At 47.7% G+C, this 21,148-nt stretch overlaps 1 protein-coding gene across 2 annotated transcripts in view; it reads left to right on the forward strand.

Moving 5' to 3' along the window:
• LOC129842185 (formin-2-like) overlaps positions 1-21,148 on the forward strand; it is a 448,967-nt gene that overhangs the window by 392,761 nt on the left and 35,058 nt on the right. For both annotated transcript variants that reach the window (XM_055910615.1, XM_055910616.1), the window contains 2 exons: positions 1,441-1,500; positions 9,691-9,811. In XM_055910615.1, coding sequence (XP_055766590.1) covers positions 1,441-1,500; positions 9,691-9,811 — 181 coding nt within the window. The remainder of the gene's footprint in view (positions 1-1,440; positions 1,501-9,690; positions 9,812-21,148) is intronic.

The following is a 21,148-nucleotide window of genomic DNA, read 5'->3' on the forward strand; positions in this document are numbered from 1 at the left end:
AGGCACTACTAGGGCACTAGGACCTGCACCCTATTCCCTATGGTTGGAAGAGGCACTACTAGGGCACTAGGACCTGCACCCTATTCCCTATGGTTGGAAGAGGCACTACTAGGGCACTAGGACCTGCACCCTATTCCCTATGGTTGGAAGAGGCACTACTAGGGCACTAGAACCTGCACCCTATTCCCTATGGTTGGATGAGGCACTACTAGGGCACTAGGACCTGCACCCTATTCCCTATGGTTGGAAGAGGCACTACTAGGGCACTAGGACCTGCACCCTATTCCCTATGGTTGGAAGAGGCACTACTAGGGCACTAGGACCTGCACCCTATTCCCTATGGTTGGAAGAGGCACTACTAGGGCACTAGGACCTGCACCCTATTCCCTATGGTTGGAAGAGGCACTACTAGGGCACTAGGACCTGCACCCTATTCCCTATGGCTGGATGAGGCACTACTAGGGCACTAGGACCTGCACCCTATTCCCTATGGTTGGAAGAGGCACTACTAGGGCACTAGGACCTGCACCCTATTCCCTATGGTTGGAAGAGGCATTACTAGGGCACTAGGACCTGCACCCTATTCCCTATGGCTGGATGAGGCACTGCTAGGGCACTAGGACCTGCACCCTATTCCCTATGGTTGGATGAGGCACTGCTAGGGCACTAGGACCTGCACCCTATTCCCTATGGTTGGAAGAGGCACTACTAGGGCACTAGGACCTGCACCCTATTCCCTATGGTTGGATGAGGCACTGCTAGGGCACTAGGACCTGCACCCTATTCCCTATGGTTGGATGAGGCACTGCTAGGGCACTAGGACCTGCACCCTATTCCCTATGGCTGGAAGAGGCACTACTAGGGCACTAGGACCTGCACCCTATTCCCTATGGTTGGATGAGGCACTGCTAGGGCACTAGGACCTGCACCCTATTCCCTATGGCTGGAAGAGGCACTACTAGGGCACTAGGACCTGCACCCTATTCCCTATGGTTGGAAGAGGCACTACTAGGGCACTAGGACCTGCACCCTATGTAGAGTCCATCTGGTCAACAGTAGACCGATGTATAGGCAGTAGGGAGCCTTTTGGGACCCATCTTAGTTATACCTCTAGTTACACTGTTAGACATTACTGTCTATTTGGGACCCAGCTTAGTTATACCTCTAGTGACAGTGTGAGACATTACTGTCTATTTGGGACCCATCTTAGTTACACGTCTAGTGACAGTGTGAGACATGGCAGTCCATTTTGTCAGGGTTTATATTGTGCTGGAAGGCTATACTTACTGTTCCTACCATATTTTATGATACAGATGTGGATTAAAATATATATTTTAATTTTGTAAAAGCTTTGTAGAACACTTTGTGAGAAAGTGTCGTAAACCAAACATGAATTCTGTGAACTGAAGCTAATGTATTTTGTCTTCCTCCTTTTAACAGGATAACACCCGGAGTCTGTTGTCCTACATGGTGTCTTACTATCTGAGACACTTTGACGAGGTACATTGGAATCATGTTCATCCTGTTCTAATCACTCTCTTCTGTCTTAGTGTAACGGATGTGAAATGGCTAGCTAGTTAGCGGGTACGCGCTAGTAGCATTTCAATCAGTTACGTCACTTGCTCTGAAACCTATTAGTAGTGTTGCCCCTTGCTCTGCAAGGGCCGTGGCTTTTGTGGAGCGATGGGTAACGACGCTTCGTGGGTGTCAGTTGTTGATGTGTGCAGAGGGTCCCTGGTTCGCGCCCGTATCGGGGCGAGGGGACGGTTTAAAGTTATACTGTTACATTAGGAGAAGCAGATGGCTAATTATACTCTCTTCTGTCTTGGCACGGGGCAGACCACGACTTCACTTTTATAAATTGTATTTAAGCCCAGTAAGGCGTTTAGCTAGACAAATTATTGGATTTTGATTTAGTCAACAAACAAACAAATTAAATATATATATATAGTTATACACACACAGTACCAGTCAAAAGTTTGGAGACACCTACTTATTCAAGGTTTTTTTCTTTATTTTTACTATTTTCTACATTGTAAAATAATAGTGAAGACATCACAACTATGAAATATCACATATATGGAATCATGTAGTAACCAAAAGAAGTGTTAAACAAATGAAAATATATTTTATATTTGAGATCCTTCAATGTAGCCACCCTTTGCCTTGATGACAGCTTTGCTCATTCTTGGCATTCTCTCAACCAGCTTCATGAGGTAGTCACCTGGAAGGCATTTCAATTAACAGGTGTGCCTTAAGTTAATTTGTGGAATGTCTTTCTTTAATGCGTTTGAGCCAATCAGTTGTGTTGTGACAAGGTAAGGGAGGTATAGCTTCTACATCTGCATTGCTTGCTGTTTGGGGTTTTAGGCTGGGTTTCTGTACAGCACTTTGAGACAGCAGCTGATGTAAGAAGGGCTTTATAAATAAATTTGATTTGATATAAATTAATTAGATTTGTATACAGAAGATATCCCAATTTGGCAAAAGACCAAGTCCATATTGTGGCAAGAACAGCTCAAATAAGTGAAGAGACGCAACAGTCCATTACTTTAAGACATGAAGGTCAGTCAATTGGGAAAATTAAGAACGTTTCTTAAAGTGCATTCGCAAAAACCATCAAGCGCTTTGGTGAAACTGGCTCTCATGAGGACCGCCACAGGAAAGGAAGACCCAGAGTTACCTCTGCTGCAGAGGATAAATTCATTAGTTACCTGCACCTCAGATTGGAAAGGAAGACCCAGAGTTACCTCTGCTGCAGAGGATAAAATCATTAGAGATTAACTGCACCTCAGATTGGAAAGGAAGACCCAGAGTTACCTCTGCTGCAGAGGATAAGATCATTAGAGATTAACTGCACCTCAGATTGCAGCCCAAATAAATGCTTCATAGAGTTCAGGTAACAGACACATCTCAACATCAACTGTTCAGAGGAGACTGCGTGAATCAGGCCTTCATGGTCGAATTGCTGCAAAGAAACCACTTCTAAAAGGACACCGATAAGAAGAAGAGACTTGCTTGGGCCAAGAAACACGAGCAACGGACATTAGACTGGTGGAAATCACTCCTTTTGGTCTGATGAGTCCAAATTGGAGATTTTTGGTTCCGACCACCGTCTTTGTGAGACGCAGAGTAAGTGAACGGATGATCTCTGCATGTGTGGTTCCCACCTTGAAGCATGGAGGAGGTGGTGTGGGGGTGCTTTGCTGGTGACACTGATTGATTTAGATTTCAAGGCATACTTAACCAGCATGGCTACCACAGCATTGTGCAATACGCCATCCCATCAGGTTTGGGCTTAGTGGGACTATCATTTGTTTTTCAACAGGACAATGACGAAACACACCTCCAGGCTGTGTAAGGGATATTTAACCAAGAAGGAGAGTGATGGAGTGCGTCATCAGATGACTTGGCCTCCACAATCACCTGACCTCAACCCAATTGAGATGAGTTGGACCACAGAGTGAAGAAAAATCAGCCAACAAGTGCTCTGCACATGTGGGAACTCCTTCAAGTCTGTTGGAAAAGCATTCCTCATGAAGCTGGTTGAGAGAATGCCAAGAGTGTGCAAAGCTGTCATCAAGGCAAAGGCTGGCTACTTTGAAGAATCTAAAATGTATTTGGATTTGTTTAACACTTTTTTGATTACTACATGATTCCATATGTGTTTCATAGTTTTGATGTCTTCAGTATTATTTTACACTGTTGAAAATAGTAAATTACCCTAAACCACTCTACATGATCTACCTCTACTACCCTAACCCACTCTACATGATCTAACTCTACTACCCTAACCCACTCTACATGATCTACCTCTACTACCCTAACCCACTCTACATGATCTACCTCTACTACCCTAACCCACTCTACATGATCTAACTCTACTACCCTAACCCACTCTACATGATCTAACTCTACTACCCTAACCCACTCTACATGATCTAACTCTACTACCCTAACCCACTCTACATGATCTAACTCTACCACCCTAACCCACTCTACATGATCTAACTCTACTACCCTAACCCACTCTACATGATCTAACTCTACTACCCTAACCCACTCTACATGATCTACCTCTACTACCCTAACCCACTCTACATGATCTACCTCTACTACCCTAACCCACTCTACATGATCTACCTCTACTACCCTAACCCACTCTACATGATCTACCTCTACTACCCTAACCCACTCTACATGATCTAACTCTGTTACTAACCCACTCTACATGATCTAACTCTACTACCCTAACCCACTCTACATGATCTAGCTCTACTACCCTAACCCACTCTACATGATCTAACTCTACTACCCTAACCCACTCTACATGATCTAACTCTACTACCCTAACCCACTTTACATGATCTAACTCTGTTACTAACCCACTCTACTTGATATAACTCTACTACCCTAACCCACTCTACATGATCTAACTCTACTACCCTAACCCACTCTACATGATCTAACTCTACTACCCTAACCCACTCTACATGATCTAACTCTGTTACTAACCCACTCTACATGATCTAACTCTACTACCCTAACCCACTCTACATGATCTAACTCTGTAACCCTAACCCACTCTACTTGATATAACTCTACATGATCTAACTCTACTACCCTAACCCACTCTACATGATCTAACTCTACTACCCTAACCCACTCTACATGATCTAACTCTGTTACTAACCCACTCTACATGATCTAACTCTACTACCCTAACCCACTCTACATGATCTACCTCTACTACCCTAACCCACTCTACATGATCTAACTCTACCACCCTAACCCACTCTACATGATCTAACTCTACTACTAACCCACTCTACATGATCTAACTCTGTTACTAACCCACTCTACATGATCTAACTCTACTACCCTAACCCACTCTACATGATCTACCTCTACTACCCTAACCCACTCTACATGATCTAACTCTACTACCCTAACCCACTCTACATGATCTAACTCTACTACCCTAACCCACTCTACATGATCTAACTCTACTACCCTAACCCACTCTACATGATCTAACTCTACTACCCTAACCCACTCTACATGATCTAACTCTACTACCCTAACCCACTCTACATGATCTAACTCTACTACCCTAACCTACTCTACATGATCTAACTCTACTACCCTAACCCACTCTACATGATCTAACTCTACTACCCTAATCCACTCTACATGATCTAACTCTACCACCCTAACCCACTCTACATGATCTAACTCTACTACCCTAACCCACTCTACATGATCTAACTCTACTACCCTAACCCACTCTACATGATCTACCTCTACTACCCTAACCCACTCTACATGATCTAACTCTACTACCCTAACCCACTCTACATGATCTAACTCTACTACCCTAACCCACTCTACATGATCTAACTCTACTACCCTAACCCACTCTACATGATCTAACTCTACCACCCTAACCCACTCTACATGATCTAACTCTACTACCCTAACCCACTCTACATGATCTAACTCTACTACCCTAACCCACTCTACATGATCTACCTCTACTACCCTAACCCACTCTACATGATCTACCTCTACTACCCTAACCCACTCTACATGATCTACCTCTACTACCCTAACCCACTCTACATGATCTACCTCTACTACCCTAACCCACTCTACATGATCTAACTCTGTTACTAACCCACTCTACATGATCTAACTCTACTACCCTAACCCACTCTACATGATCTAGCTCTACTACCCTAACCCACTCTACATGATCTAACTCTACTACCCTAACCCACTCTACATGATCTAACTCTACTACCCTAACCCACTTTACATGATCTAACTCTGTTACTAACCCACTCTACTTGATATAACTCTACTACCCTAACCCACTCTACATGATCTAACTCTACTACCCTAACCCACTCTACATGATCTAACTCTACTACCCTAACCCACTCTACATGATCTAACTCTGTTACTAACCCACTCTACATGATCTAACTCTACTACCCTAACCCACTCTACATGATCTAACTCTGTTACCCTAACCCACTCTACTTGATATAACTCTACATGATCTAACTCTACTACCCTAACCCACTCTACATGATCTAACTCTACTACCCTAACCCACTCTACATGATCTAACTCTGTTACTAACCCACTCTACATGATCTAACTCTACTACCCTAACCCACTCTACATGATCTACCTCTACTACCCTAACCCACTCTACATGATCTAACTCTACCACCCTAACCCACTCTACATGATCTAACTCTACTACTAACCCACTCTACATGATCTAACTCTGTTACTAACCCACTCTACATGATCTAACTCTACTACCCTAACCCACTCTACATGATCTAACTCTACTACCCTAACCCACTCTACATGATCTAACTCTACTACCCTAACCCACTCTACATGATCTAACTCTACTACCCTAACCCACTCTACATGATCTAACTCTACTACCCTAACCCACTCTACATGATCTAACTCTACTACCCTAACCCACTCTACATGATCTAACTCTACTACCCTAACCCACTCTACATGATCTAACTCTACTACCCTAACCCACTCTACATGATCTAACTCTGTTACTAACCCACTCTACATGATCTAACTCTACCACCCTAACCCACTCTACATGATCTAACTCTACTACCCTAACCCACTCTACATGATCTAACTCTACTACCCTAACCCACTCTACATGATCTAACTCTACTACCCTAACCCACTCTACATGATCTAACTCTACTACCCTAACCCACTCTACATGATCTAACTCTACTACCCTAACCCACTCTACATGATCTAACTCTACTACCCTAACCCACTCTACATGATCTAACTCTACTACCCTAACCCACTCTACATGATCTAACTCTGTTACTAACCCACTCTACATGATCTAACTCTACCACCCTAACCCACTCTACATGATCTAACTCTACTACCCTAACCCACTCTACATGATCTAACTCTGTTACTAACCCACTCTACATGATCTAACTCTACTACCCTAACCCACTCTACATGATCTAACTCTACTACCCTAACCCACTCTACATGATCTAACTCTACTACCCTAACCCACTCTACATGATCTAACTCTACTACCCTAACCCACTCTACATGATCTAACTCTACCCTAACCCACTCTACATGATCTAACTCTGTTACTAACCCACTCTACATGATCTAACTCTACTACCCTAACCCACTCTACATGATCTAACTCTACTACCCTAACCCACTCTCATGATCTAACTCTACTACCCTAACCCACTCTACATGATCTACCTCTACTACCCTAACCCACTCTACCTGATCTACCTCTACTACCCTAACCCACTCTACATGATCTACCTCTACTACCCTAACCCGCTCTACATGATCTAACTCTACTACCCTAACCCACTCTACATGATCTAACTCTGTTACTAACCCACTCTACATGATCTAACTCTACTACCCTAACCCACTCTACATGATCTAACTCTGTTACTAACCCACTCTACATGATCTAACTCTGTTACTAACCCACTCTACATGATCTAACTCTACTACCCTAAGCCACTCTACATGATCTAACTCTACTACCCTAACCCACTCTACATGATCTAACTCTACTACCCTAACCCACTCTACATGATCTAACTCTACTACCCTAACCCACTCTACATGATCTAACTCTGTTACTAACCCACTCTACATGATCTAACTCTACTACCCTAACCCACTCTTCATGATCTAACTCTGTTACGAACCCACTCTACATGATCTACCTCTACTACCTTAACCCACTCTACATGATCTAACTCTACTACCCTAACCCACTCTACATGATCTACCTCTACTACCCTAACCCACTCTACATGATCTACCTCTACTACCCTAACCCACTCTACATGATCTAACTCTACTACCCTAACCCACTCTACATGATCTAACTCTACTACCTTAACCCACTCTACATGATCTAACTCTACCACCCTAACCCACTCTACATGATCTAACTCTACTACCCTAACCCACTCTACATGATCTAACTCTGTTACTAACCCACACTACATGATCTAACTCTACTACCCTAACCCACTCTACATGATCTAACTCTACTACCCTAACCCACTCTACATGATCTAACTCTACTACCCTAACCCACTCTACATGATCTAACTCTACTACCCTAACCCACTCTACATGATCTACCTCTACTACCCTAACCCACTCTACCTGATCTACCTCTACTACCCTAACCCACTCTACATGATCTAACTCTACTACCCTAACCCACTCTACCTGATCTAACTCTACTACCCTAACCCACTCTACATGATCTACCTCTACTACCCTAACCCACTCTACCTGATCTACCTCTACTACCCTAACCCACTCTACATGATCTAACTCTACTACCCTAACCCACTCTACATGATCTAACTCTACTACCCTAACCCACTCTACATGATCTAACTCTACTACCCTAACCCACTCTACATGATCTAACTCTGTTACTAACCCACTCTACATGATCTAACTCTACTACCCTAACCCACTCTACATGATCTACCTCTACTACCCTAACCCACTCTACATGATCTAACTCTACTACCCTAACCCACTCTACCTGATCTAACTCTACTACCCTAACCCACTCTACCTGATCTAACTCTACTACCCTAACCCACTCTACATGATCTACCTCTACTACCCTAACCCACTCTACCTGATCTACCTCTACTACCCTAACCCACTCTACATGATCTAACTCTACTACCCTAACCCACTCTACATGATCTAACTCTACTACCCTAACCCACTCTACATGATCTAACTCTGTTACTAATCCACTCTACATGATCTAACTCTACTACCCTAACCCACTCTACATGATCTACCTCTACTACCCTAACCCACTCTACCTGATCTACCTCTACTACCCTAACCCACTCTACATGATCTAACTCTACTACCCTAACCCACTCTACATGATCTACCTCTACTACCCTAACCCACTCTACCTGATCTACCTCTACTACCCTAACCCACTCTACATGATCTAACTCTACTACCCTAACCCACTCTACATGATCTAACTCTACTACCCTAACCCACTCTACATGATCTAACTCTACTACCCTAACCCACTCTACATGATCTAACTCTGTTACTAACCCACTCTACATGATCTAACTCTACTACCCTAACCCACTCTACATGATCTAACTCTGTTACTAACCCACTCTACATGATCTAACTCTACTACCCTAACCCACTCTACATGATCTACCTCTACTACCCTAACCCACTCTACCTGATCTACCTCTACTACCCTAACCCACTCTACATGATCTAACTCTACTACCCTAACCCACTCTACATGATCTAACTCTACTACCCTAACCCACTCTACATGATCTAACTCTGTTACTAATCCACTCTACATGATCTAACTCTACTACCCTAACCCACTCTACATGATCTAACTCTGTTACTAACCCACTCTACATGATCTAACTCTACTACCCTAACCCACTCTACATGATCTAACTCTACTACCCTAACCCACTCTACATGATCTAACTCTGTTACTAACCCACTCTACATGATCTAACTCTACTACCCTAACCCCGCTGCTGTGTCTAATGCTCTAAGGACAAAGGTCATGTCATGTGTACTCAGGACGCCGGCAGGGAGACGTGTCTCTACCCTCTCCCTGAGCCCCAGGACCTGTTCCAGGCTTCACAGATGAAGTTTGAGGACTTTCAGAAGGACCTGACCAAACTAAAGAAGGACCTCCGAGGTAACTGAACCAAAAAATATATAAACACAGCAATGTCAAAGATTTTACTGAGTTACAGTTCATATTAGGAAATCAGTCAATTGAAATAAATAAATTAGACCCTGATCTATGGATTTCATATGACTGGGAATACCGATATGTGTCTGGTGGTCACATATATACTACATGACTAAAAGTGTGTGGACACCTGCTCGTCGAACATCTCATTCCAAAATCATTGGCATTAATATGGAGTTGGTCCCCCCCTTTGCTGCTGTAACAGCCTCCACTCTTCTGGGAAGGCTTTCCACTAGATGTTGGAACATTGCTGCTATAACAGCCTCCACTCTTCTGGGAAGGCTTTCCACTAGATGTTGGAACATTGCTGCTATAACAGCCTCCACTCTTCTGGGAAGGCTTTCCACTAGATGATGGAACATTGCTGCTATAACAGCCTCCACTCTTCTGGGAAGGCTTTCCACTAGATGTTGGAACATTGCTGCTATAACAGCCTCCACTCTTCTGGGAAGGCTTTCCACTAGATGATGGAACATTGCTGCTATAACAGCCTCCACTTTTCTGGGAAGGCTTTCCGCTAGATGTTGGAACATTGCTGCTATAACAGCCTCCACTTTTCTGGGAAGGCTTTCCACTAGATGTTGGAACATTGCTGCTATAACAGCCTCCACTCCTCTGGGAAGGCTTTCCACTAGATGTTGGAACATTGCTGCTATAACAGCCTCCACTCTTCTAGGAAAACTTTCCACTAGATGTTGGAACATTGCTGCTATAACAGCCTCCACTCTTCTGGGAAGGCTTTCCACTAGATGATGGAACATTGCTGCTATAACAGCCTCCACTTTTCTGGGAAGGCTTTCCGCTAGATGTTGGAACATTGCTGCTATAACAGCCTCCACTCCTCTGGGAAGGCTTTCCACTAGATGTTGGAACATTGCTGCTATAACAGCCTCCACTCTTCTGGGAAGGCTTTCCACTAGATGTTGGAACATTGCTGCTATAACAGCCTCCACTCTTCTGGGAAGGCTTTCCACTAGATGTTGGAACATTGCTGCTATAACAGCCTCTACTCTTCTGGGAAGGCTTTCCACTAGATGTTGGAACATTGCTGCTATAACAGCCTCCACTCTTCTGGGAAGGCTTTCCACTAGATGTTGGAACATTGCTGTTATAACAGCCTCTACTCTTCAGGGAAGGCTTTCCACTAGATGTTGGAACATTGCTGCTATAACAGCCTCCACTCTTCTGGGAAGGCTTTCCACTAGATGTTGGAACATTGCTGCTATAACAGCCTCCACTCTTCTGGGAAGGCTTTCCACTAGATGATGGAACATTGCTGCTATAACAGCCTCCACTCTTCTGGGAAGGCTTTCCACTAGATGTTGGAATATTGCTGCTATAACAGCCTCCACTCTTCTGGGAAGGCTTTCCACTAGATGTTGGAATATTGCTGCTATAACAGCCTCCACTCTTCTGGGAAGGCTTTCCGCTAGATGTTGGAACATTGCTGCTATAACAGCCTCCACTCTTCTGGGAAGGCTTTCCACTAGATGTTGGAACATTGCTGCTATAACAGCCACCACTCTTCTGGGAAGGCTTTCCACTAGATGATGGAACATTGCTGCTATAACAGCCTCCACTCTTCTGGGAAGGCTTTCCACTAGATGTTGGAACATTGCTGCTATAACAGCCTCCACTCTTCTGGGAAGGCTTTCCACTAGATGTTGGAACATTGCTGCTATAACAGCCTCCACTCTTCTGGGAAGGCTTTCCGCTAGATGTTGGAACATTGCTCCTATAACAGCCTCCACTCTTCTGGGAAGGCTTTCCACTAGATGTTGGAACATTGCTCCTATAACAGCCTCCACTCTTCTGGGAAGGCTTTCCACTAGATGTTGGAACATTGCTGCTATAACAGCCTCCACTCTTCTGGGAAGGCTTTCCACTAGATGATGGAACATTGCTGCTATAACAGCCTCTACTCTTCTGGGAAGGCTTTCCACTAGATGTTGGAACATTGCTGCTATAACAGCCTCCACTCTTCTGGGAAGGCTTTTCACTAGATGTTGGAACATTGCTGCTATAACAGCCTCTACTCTTCTGGGAAGGCTTTCCACTAGATGATGGAACATTGCGAAGAGGGGACTTGCTTCCATTCAGCCTCAAGCATTAGTGAGGTTTGGCACTGATGTTGGGCGATTAGGCCTGGCTCGCAGTCGGCCTTCCAATTCATCCCAAAGGTGTTCGATGTCATTGTATGCTGTAGCGTTAAGATTTCCCTTCACTGGAACTAAGAGCCCAAAAAAAAACATGAAAAACAGCCCCTGACCATTATTCCTCCTCCACCAAACTTTACAGTTGGTACTATGCATTCAGGGAGGTAACGTTCTCCTAGCATCAGCCAAACCCAGATTCGCCCGTCGGACTGCCAGATGGTAAAGCGTGATTCATCACTCCAGAGAAAGCGTTTCCGCTGGTCCAGAGTCCAATGGTGGCGAGCTTTACACCACTCCTGCAGACGCTTGGCATTATAAATGGTGATCTTAGGCTTGTGTGCGGCTGCTCGGCCATGGAAACATATGTAATGACTCTCCCGGCCAACAGTTATTGTGCTGTCGTTGCTTCCAGAGGCAGTTTGAAACTCTGTAGTGAGTGTTGCAACTGAGGACAGACCATTTTTACGCGCTTCAGTGCTCCGCGGTCCCATTCGGTGGGCTTTTGTGGCCTACCACTTCGCGCCTGAGCCGTTGTTGCTCCAAGACATTACCTACTATCTCCTAGGCCCTCTACCCCCCGACCTCTCCCAGGCCCCCGACCTCTCCCAGGCCCCCGACCTCTCCCAGGCCCCCGACCTCTCCCAGTCCCCCGACCTCTCCCAGGCCCCCTACCCCTCCCTGCCGATCCTAGGCCCTCTACCCTTCCCTGGCGATCCTAGGCCCTCTACCCTTCCCTGCCGATCCTAGGCCCTCTACCCCTCCCTGACGATCCTAGGCCCTCTACCCCTCCCTACCTCTCCTAGGCCCCCTGCCTCTCCTAGGCCCTCTACCTCTCCCTGCCTCTCCTAGGCCCTCTACCCCTCCCTGCCTCTCCTAGGCCCTCTACCCCTCCCTGACGATCCTAGGCCCTCTACCCCTCCCTACCTCTCCTAGGCCCCCTGCCTCTCCTAGGCCCTCTACCTCTCCCTGCCTCTCCTAGGCCCTCTACCCCTCCCTGCCTCTCCTAGGCCCTCTACCCCTCCCTGCCTCTCCTAGGCCCCCTACCTCTCCTAGGCCCTCTACCCCTCCATGCCTTTCCTAGGCCCCCTACCTCTCCTAGGCCCCCTACCTCTCCTAGGCCCTCTACCCCTCCATGCCTCTTCTAGGCCCCCTACCTCTCCTAGGCCCTCTACCCCTCCCTGACTCTCCTAGGCTCCCTGCCTCTCCTAGGCCCCCTACTCCTCCCTGCCTCTCCTAGGCCCTCTACCTCTCCCTGCCTCTCCTAGGCTCCCTACCCCTCCCTGCCTCTCCTAGGCCCTCTACCTCTCCCTGCCTCTCCTAGGCCCTCTACTCCTCCCTACCTCTCCTAGACCCTCTACCCCTCGCTACCTCTCCTAGGCCCCCTGCCTCTCCTAGGCCCTCTACCCCTCCCTGCCTCTCCTAGGCCCTCTACCCCTCCTAGGCCCTCTACCTCTCCCTGCCTCTCCTAGGCCCTCTGCCTCTCCCAGACCCTCTACCCCCCCTACCTCTCCTAGGCCCTCTACCCCTCCCTGCCTCTCCTAGACCCTCTACCCCTCCCTGCCTCTCCTAGGCCCTCTACCTCTCCCTGCCTCTCCTAGGCCCTCTACCCCTCCCTGCCTCTCCTAGGCGCTCTACCCCTCCTTGCCTCTCCTAGGCCCTCTACTCCTCCCTGTCTCTCCCAGACCCTCTACCCCCCCCTACCTCTCCTAGGCTCTCTACCTCTCCCTGCCTCTCCTAGGCCCTCTACCTCTCCCTGCCTCTCCTAGGCCCTCTACCTCTCCCTGCCTCTCCTAGGCCCTCTACCTCTCCCTGCCTCTCCTAGGCCCTCTACCCCTCCCTGCCTCTCCTAGGCCCTCTACTCCTCCCTGCCTCTCCTAGGCCCCCTGCCCCTCCCTGCCTCTCCTAGGCCCCCTGCCTCTCCTAGGCCCTCTACCCCTCCCTGCCTCTCCTAGGCCCTCTACCTCTCCCTGCCTCTCCTAGGCCCTCTACCTCTCCCTGCCTCTCCTAGGCCCTCTGCCTCTCCCAGACCCTCTACCCCCCCTACCTCTCCTAGGCCCTCTACCCCTCCCTGCCTCTCCTAGACCCTCTACCCCTCCCTGCCTCTCCTAGGCCCTCTACCTCTCCCTGCCTCTCCTAGGCCCTCTACCCCTCCCTGCCTCTCCTAGGCGCTCTACCCCTCCTTGCCTCTCCTAGGCCCTCTACTCCTCCCTGTCTCTCCCAGACCCTCTACCCCCCCCTACCTCTCCTAGGCTCTCTACTTCTCCCTGCCTCTCCTAGGCCCTCTACCTCTCCCTGCCTCTCCTATGCCCTCTACCTCTCCCTGCCTCTCCTAGGCCCTCTACCTCTCCCTGCCTCTCCTAGGCCCTCTACTCCTCCCTGCCTCTCCTAGGCCCCCTGCCCCTCCCTGCCTCTCCTAGGCCCCCTGCCTCTCCTAGGCCCTCTACCCCTCCCTGCCTCTCCTAGGCCCTCTACCTCTCCCTGCCTCTCCTAGGCCCTCTACCCCTCCCTGCCTCTCCTAGGCCCTCTACCCCTCCCTGCCTCTCCTAGGCCCTCTACCCCTCCCTGCCTCTCCTAGGCCCTCTACCCCTCCCTGCCTCTCCTAGGCCCTCTACCCCTCCCTGCCTCTCCTAGGCCCTCTACCCCTCCCTGCCTCTCCTAGGCCCTCTACCCCTCCCTGCCTCTCCTAGGCCCTCTACCCCTCCCTGCCTCTCCTAGGCCCTCTACCCCTCCCTGCCTCTCCTAGACCCTCTACCCCTCCCTGCCTCTCCTAGACCCTCTACCCCTCCCTGCCTCTCCTAGGCTCCCTGCCTCTCCTAGGCCCTCTACCCCTCCCTGCCTCTCCTAGGCCCTCTACCTCTCCCTGCCTCTCCTAGGCCCCCTGCCTCTCCTAGGCCCTCTACCTCTCCCTGCCTCTCCTAGGCCCTCTACCTCTCCCTGCCTCTCCTAGGCCCTCTACCTCTCCCTGCCTCTCCTAGGCCCTCTACCCCTCCCTGCCTCTCCTAGGCCCTCTACCCCTCCTTGCCTCTCCTAGGCCCTCTACCCCTCCGCTCATCATACAGGGGTTGCTTGAATGATTACGCTAATTATCCAGGGAGCTTCAGACATAAGGACTCCACTTCCATATGTAAATATTGATGTAAATGTAGTGTACAGCGCTGGCAGGGAACAGGCCTTTGAACACAGTGTGTAAACTACAAGTTATTTCCTGAAGGTCAAGCATTTAGAAGGCTGGAAGTTGTTAACACATTGGAAATGGTAAACAGATCTTTCTCTCTTTTTCAAGGTCACTGTCACTCGCTCATTCGCTCTCTCTAACTCGCTCGCTCTCCTTTCTCTCTAACTGGCTCCCTTTCTCTCTAACTCACTCCCTGTCTCTCTCTCTCTTGCTCTTTGTAACTCACTCCCTGTCTCTCTCTCTCTCTTGCTCTTTGTAACTCACTCCCTGTCTCTCTCTCTCTTGCTCTTTGTAACTCACTCCCTGTCTCTCTCTCTCTCTTGCTCTCTAACTCGCTCCCTGTCTCGCTCGCTCTCTCTGTAACTCGCTCCCTTTCCCTCTTTCTCTCAAAACATTTTTTTAAAGAAAAGACTTCTCACCGTCTTCCCGTTATAATTTTTTTACATTCCTGGATTGTTCTCGTCCCCACGTCTGTCTTATCAATCAACCAGATTAAACCTGACCCCTCTACGCTGAGGTCACCGCTGTCAGAGCCCCGCGCGCAGGCCAGGGAGAGGGCAGGGCAGCAGACTATTTCAGAGGTAGACAGACTATTTCAGGACAGAACCATATCAGGGTCATTTGGAGGAATGGGCCATTTTCTCTCTGATTCTCTTAGTTTTTAATGTGGTTCCAAGCAGCTCATTAAATGATGAGGAAGCAGGAGAGAGTTAAACACATCCTAGTTCCTACACTGAACTATGACAGCTTGGCTGAATCCCAAATGGCACTCTATTCCCTATATAAACCTAGTGCACTACATAGGGCTGTAGTATAAAGTAGTGCACTACATAGGGAATAGGGCTGTAGTATAAAGTAGTGTACTATATAGGGCTGTAGTATAAAGTAGTGCACTACATAGGGAATAGGGCTGTAGTATAAAGTAGTGCACTATATAGGGAATAGGGCTGTAGTATAAAGTAGTGCACTACATAGGGAATAGGGCTGTAGTATAAAGTAGTGCACTATATAGGGCTGTAGTATAAAGTAGTGCACTACATAGGGAATAGGGCTGTAGTATAGAGTAGTGCACTATATAGGGAATAGGGCTGTAGTATAGAGTAGTGCACTATATAGGGAATAGGGCTGTAGTATAGAGTAGTGCACTATATAGGGAATAGGGCTGTAGTATAAAGTAGTGTACTATATAGGGAATAGGGCTGTAGTATAAAGTAGTGCACAATATAGGGAATAGGGCTGTAGTATAAAGTAGTGCACTATATAGGGAATAGGGCTGTAGTATAAAGTAGTGCACTACATAGGGCTGTAGTATAAAGTAATGCACTACATAGGGAATAGGGCTGTAGTATAAAGTAGTGCACTATATAGGGAATAGGGCTGTAGTATAAAGTAGTGCACTACATAGGGAATAGGGCTGTAGTATAAAGTAGTGCACTACATAGGGAATAGGGCTGTAGTATAAAGTAGTGCACTACATAGGGAATAGGGCTGTAGTATAAAGTAGTGTACTATATAGGGAATAGGGCTGTAGTCCACTACATAGGGAATAGGGCTGTAGTATAAAGTAGTGCACTATATAGGGAATAGGGCTGTAGTATAAAGTAGTTCACTATATTTTTTTTAAAGTTCAACATTTTACTGTCACGTTCTATTGGTGAGAAGCAGTTGAGCGCAGGTAGCTATCCCTCTGTCAGGACTGAGACCATGTTTCTCCCTGTCCTCGGGACGTCAACCGGAGAAACTATTTGCACTTTAACTACAGGGGGGGTCACTTCTCCGACGGAGAAGGGCGACGTCTTACGAGTTCCAACCCAACTTGTCAGTTTTAGTGAGTTGTATTGTTGTTATCACTGACCTTGATTTAGACTTCATCTCCGACTCAGCTGTTCCACTGTTCATACCGGACCATAATGCTTTGCTCTATGGGCTACCGAAACGCTGCAGGCGTAGACGTGGGATGATGAGGTGGGTGAAATTGGAGGTGAAGAGAAAACCGAACGGCGCTCTCCTCCTATTGGCCAATGTCCAGTCACTGGAGAATAAGATGGATGACTCTCGGACGACGCTCATCCATTAGAGAGACTTTAACAATATAATGTCTTAGTGAAACGTGGCTGGATGAGGACGCTAGGCTCGTGTAACCCATGTGAAATGGCTAGCTAGTTAGCGGTGGTGCGCGCTAATAGCGTTTCAATCGGTGACTTCACTCTCTCTGAGACCTTGAAGTAGTTGTTCCCCTTGCTCTGCAAGGGCCGCGGCTTTTTGTGGCGCGATGGGTAACGATGCTTCGAGGGTGGTTGTTGTCAATGTGTTCCTGGTTCGAGCCCAGATAGGGATGGAAAGCTATCCTGTTACACTATAATATCGTACTCGGTGGATTCTCCATGAGTTTGCAGGATCGGACTGTGGCTTCAGGAAAAACAAAGTGTTTTTTTTCATGTTCTGCTTCAAGTTTGAAGTAAATCTTGTGCTTTTGATCACCTGGTTTTTAATGCAGGGTGACTTCAAACCGTCCCACCTCACTTCTACCAACACATCTCCTGTGCCCCTATGGGCGCTAAAACTCCAGACCCACCTGTATTCTACCCACAGAAACTCTTACAGGGCACTGCCTCGTCCTCCCTTCGGCAAATCTCAGCGTGACTCCATTCTCCTGCTTCCTGTTTACAAACAAAAAGCTAAAACAGGATGTACCAGTGACGCACTCCAATACAGAAGTGGTCGGACAAAGCAGACCCGCTTACAATGAACGTGACACAGACGCATACAAGAAATCTACGACCTCCGAGTCTTCAAACCTGCAAAAAGACGATATAGGAGGCAAAAGGAATCTTATTACAGCGACTATGAAGCTTGTTGTATGTGACGGGGTCTTGCAGACGGTAACGGATTACAAAGGGAAGCCATGAAGCCATGAACTTCCCAGCGACACAAAACTCCCAAACGAGCTAAATGTCTTTCTAGGATCTCTTTGAGGAATATAACGCTGTGCCTTGCGTGGAAAAGCCCCTGCTTTTCCAGACGACTGCTATCTCGCTGTGCGTGGCCGATGTGAGCAAAACATTTAAACAGGTTTAACAATCAATCAAATTTATTTATATAGCCCTTCGTACATCAGCTGATATCTCAAAGTGCTCTACAGAAACCCAACCTAAAACCCCAAACAGCAAGCAATGCATGTGTAGAAGCACGGTGGATAGTGAAAAACTCCCTAGAAAGACCGCCGGGCCAGATGGAATACTGGTTCTCAAAGCATCCGCCGACCAGCTGGCAGGTGTCTACAGACATTTTAAATCTCTCGTTGTCCAAGTCTGTAATCCCAACATGTGCCAAACTGATCACCATTGAAAGGCTGGTCATGACGCACCATCATCCCAGACACCCTAGAACCACTCCAATTCGTATACCGCCCCAACAAATCCACAAATAAAGCAATCTCAATTGCACTTCACACTACCCTCTCCCACAAGAAGGGAAATAACTATGTGAGAATGCTGTTCATTGACTACAGCTCAGCGTTAAACACCATAGTGCCCTTAAAAGCTCACCACTAAGCTAAGGACCCTGGGACAAAACACCTCCCTCTATGACTGACTTCCTGACAGGTCACCCCCAGGTGGTGAGGCTAGTCAACAACACCTCCCTCTATGACTGACTTCCTGACAGGCCGCCCCCAGGTGGTGAGGCTAGGCAACAACACCTCCCTCTGCGACTGACTTCCTGACAGGCCGCCCCCAGGTGGTGAGGCTAGTCAACAACACCTCCCTCTATGACTGACTTCCTGACAGGCTGCCCCCAGGTGGTGAGGCTAGGCAACAACACCTCCCTCTGCGACTGACTTCCTGACAGGTCACCCCCAGGTGGTGAGGCTAGGCACCAACACCTCCCTCTGCGACTGACTTCCTGACAGGCCGCCCCCAGGTGGTGAGGCTAGGCAACAACACCTCCCTCTGCGACTGACTTCCTGACAGGCCGCCCCCAGGTGGTGAGGCTAGGCACCACCTCGGGGTTGCGTGCTTGGTTCCCTCATGTACTTCCTGTTCACCCACGACTGCGTGGCCATACATGACTCAAACACCATCATCAAGTTTTACTAACGACACAACGGTGGAAGGCCTGATCACCGGCGGAGATGATTCAGCCAACAGGGAGGACGTCAGAGACTTAGCAGTGTGGTGCCAGGACAACAACCTCTCCCTCAACATCAGCAAGACTGAGGAGCTGATCGAGGACTACAGGGAGGACGTCAGAGACTTAGCAGTGTGGTGCCAGGACAACAACCTCTCCCTCAACGTCAGCAAGACTGAGGAGCTGATCGAGGACTACAGGGAGGACGTCAGAGACTTAGCAGTGTGGTGCCAGGACAACAACCTCTCCCTCAACGTCAGAAAGACTGAGGAGCTGATCGAGGACTACAGGGAGGACGTCAGAGACTTAGCAGTGTGGTGCCAGGACAACAGCCTCTCCCTCAACGTCAGGAAGACTGAGGAGCTGATCGAGGACTACAGGGAGGACGTCAGAGACTTAGCAGTGTGGTGCCAGGACAACAACCTCTCCCTCAACGTCAGCAAGACTGAGGAGCTGATCGAGGACTACAGGGAGGACGTCAGAGACTTGGCAGTGTGGTGCCAGGACAACAACCTCTCCCTCAACGTCAGAAAGACTGAGGAGCTGATCGAGGACTACAGGGAGGACGTCAGAGACTTAGCAGTGTGGTGCCAGGACAACAGCCTCTCCCTCAACGTCAGCAAGACTGAGGAGCTGATCGAGGACTACAGGAGAAAGAGGGAGAGCACGCCCCCATCCACATCGACAATGCTGTTGTGGAGCGGGTCGAGAGCTTTATCCTCGTCACCCACTTCACCAATGATTTACCATGGTCCACACACACCCACAGTTTTCAGCCTCAGTAATCCCTCTGTTCTGTAGCTATATGGTCCTCTCTCTTTACAGTAATCCCTCTGTTCTGTAGCTATATGGTCCTCTCTCTTTACAGTAAGCCCTCTCTGTTCTGTAGCTGTATGGTCCTCTCTCTTTACAGTAAGCCCTCTCTGTTCTGTAGCTATATGGTCCTCTCTCTTTACAGTAAGCCCTCTCTGTTCTGTAGCTATATGGTCCTCTCTCTTTACAGTAAGCCCTCTCTGTTCTGTAGCTTAATGGTCCTCTCTCTTTACAGTAAGCCCTCTCTGTTCTGTAGCTATATGGTCCTCTCTCTTTACAGTAAGTCCTCTCTGTTCTGTAGCTATATGGTCCTCTCTCTTTACAGTAAGCCCTCTCTGTTCTGTAGCTATATGGTCCTCTCTCTTTACAGTAAGTCCTCTCTGTTCTGTAGCTATATGGTCCTCTCTCTTTACAGTAAGCCCTCTCTCTGTTCTGTAGCTATATGGTCCTCTCTCTTTACAGTAAGCCCTCTCTCTGTTCTGTAGCTATATGGTCCTCTCTCTTTACAGTAAGCCCTCTCTCTGTTCTGTAGCTGTATGGTCCTCTCTCTTTACAGTAAGCCCTCTCTGTTCTGTAGCTGTATGGTCCTCTCTCTTTACAGTAAGCCCTCTCTGTTCTGTAGCTATATGGTCCTCTCTCTTTACAGTAAGCCCTCTCTGTTCTGTAGCTATATGGTCCTCTCTCTTTACAGTAAGCCCTCTCTGTTCTGTAGCTATATGGTCCTCTCTCTTTACAGTAAGCCCTCTCTGTTCTGTAGCTATATGGTCCTCTCTCTTTACAGTAAGCCCTCTCTGTTCTGTAGCTATATGGTCCTCTCTCTTTACAGTAAGCCCTCTCTGTTCTGTAGCTATATGGTCCTCTCTCTTTACAGTAAGCCCTCTCTGTTCTGTAGCTATATGGTCCTCTCTCTTTACAGTAAGCCCTCTCTGTTCTGTAGCTATATGGTCCTCTCTCTTTACAGTAAGCCCTCTCTGTTCTGTAGCTATATGGTCCTCTCTCTTTACAGTA

Source organism: Salvelinus fontinalis, unplaced genomic scaffold (assembly GCF_029448725.1).
Source record: "Salvelinus fontinalis isolate EN_2023a unplaced genomic scaffold, ASM2944872v1 scaffold_0022, whole genome shotgun sequence".
Classification (NCBI taxonomy): Eukaryota; Metazoa; Chordata; class Actinopteri; order Salmoniformes; family Salmonidae; genus Salvelinus; species Salvelinus fontinalis.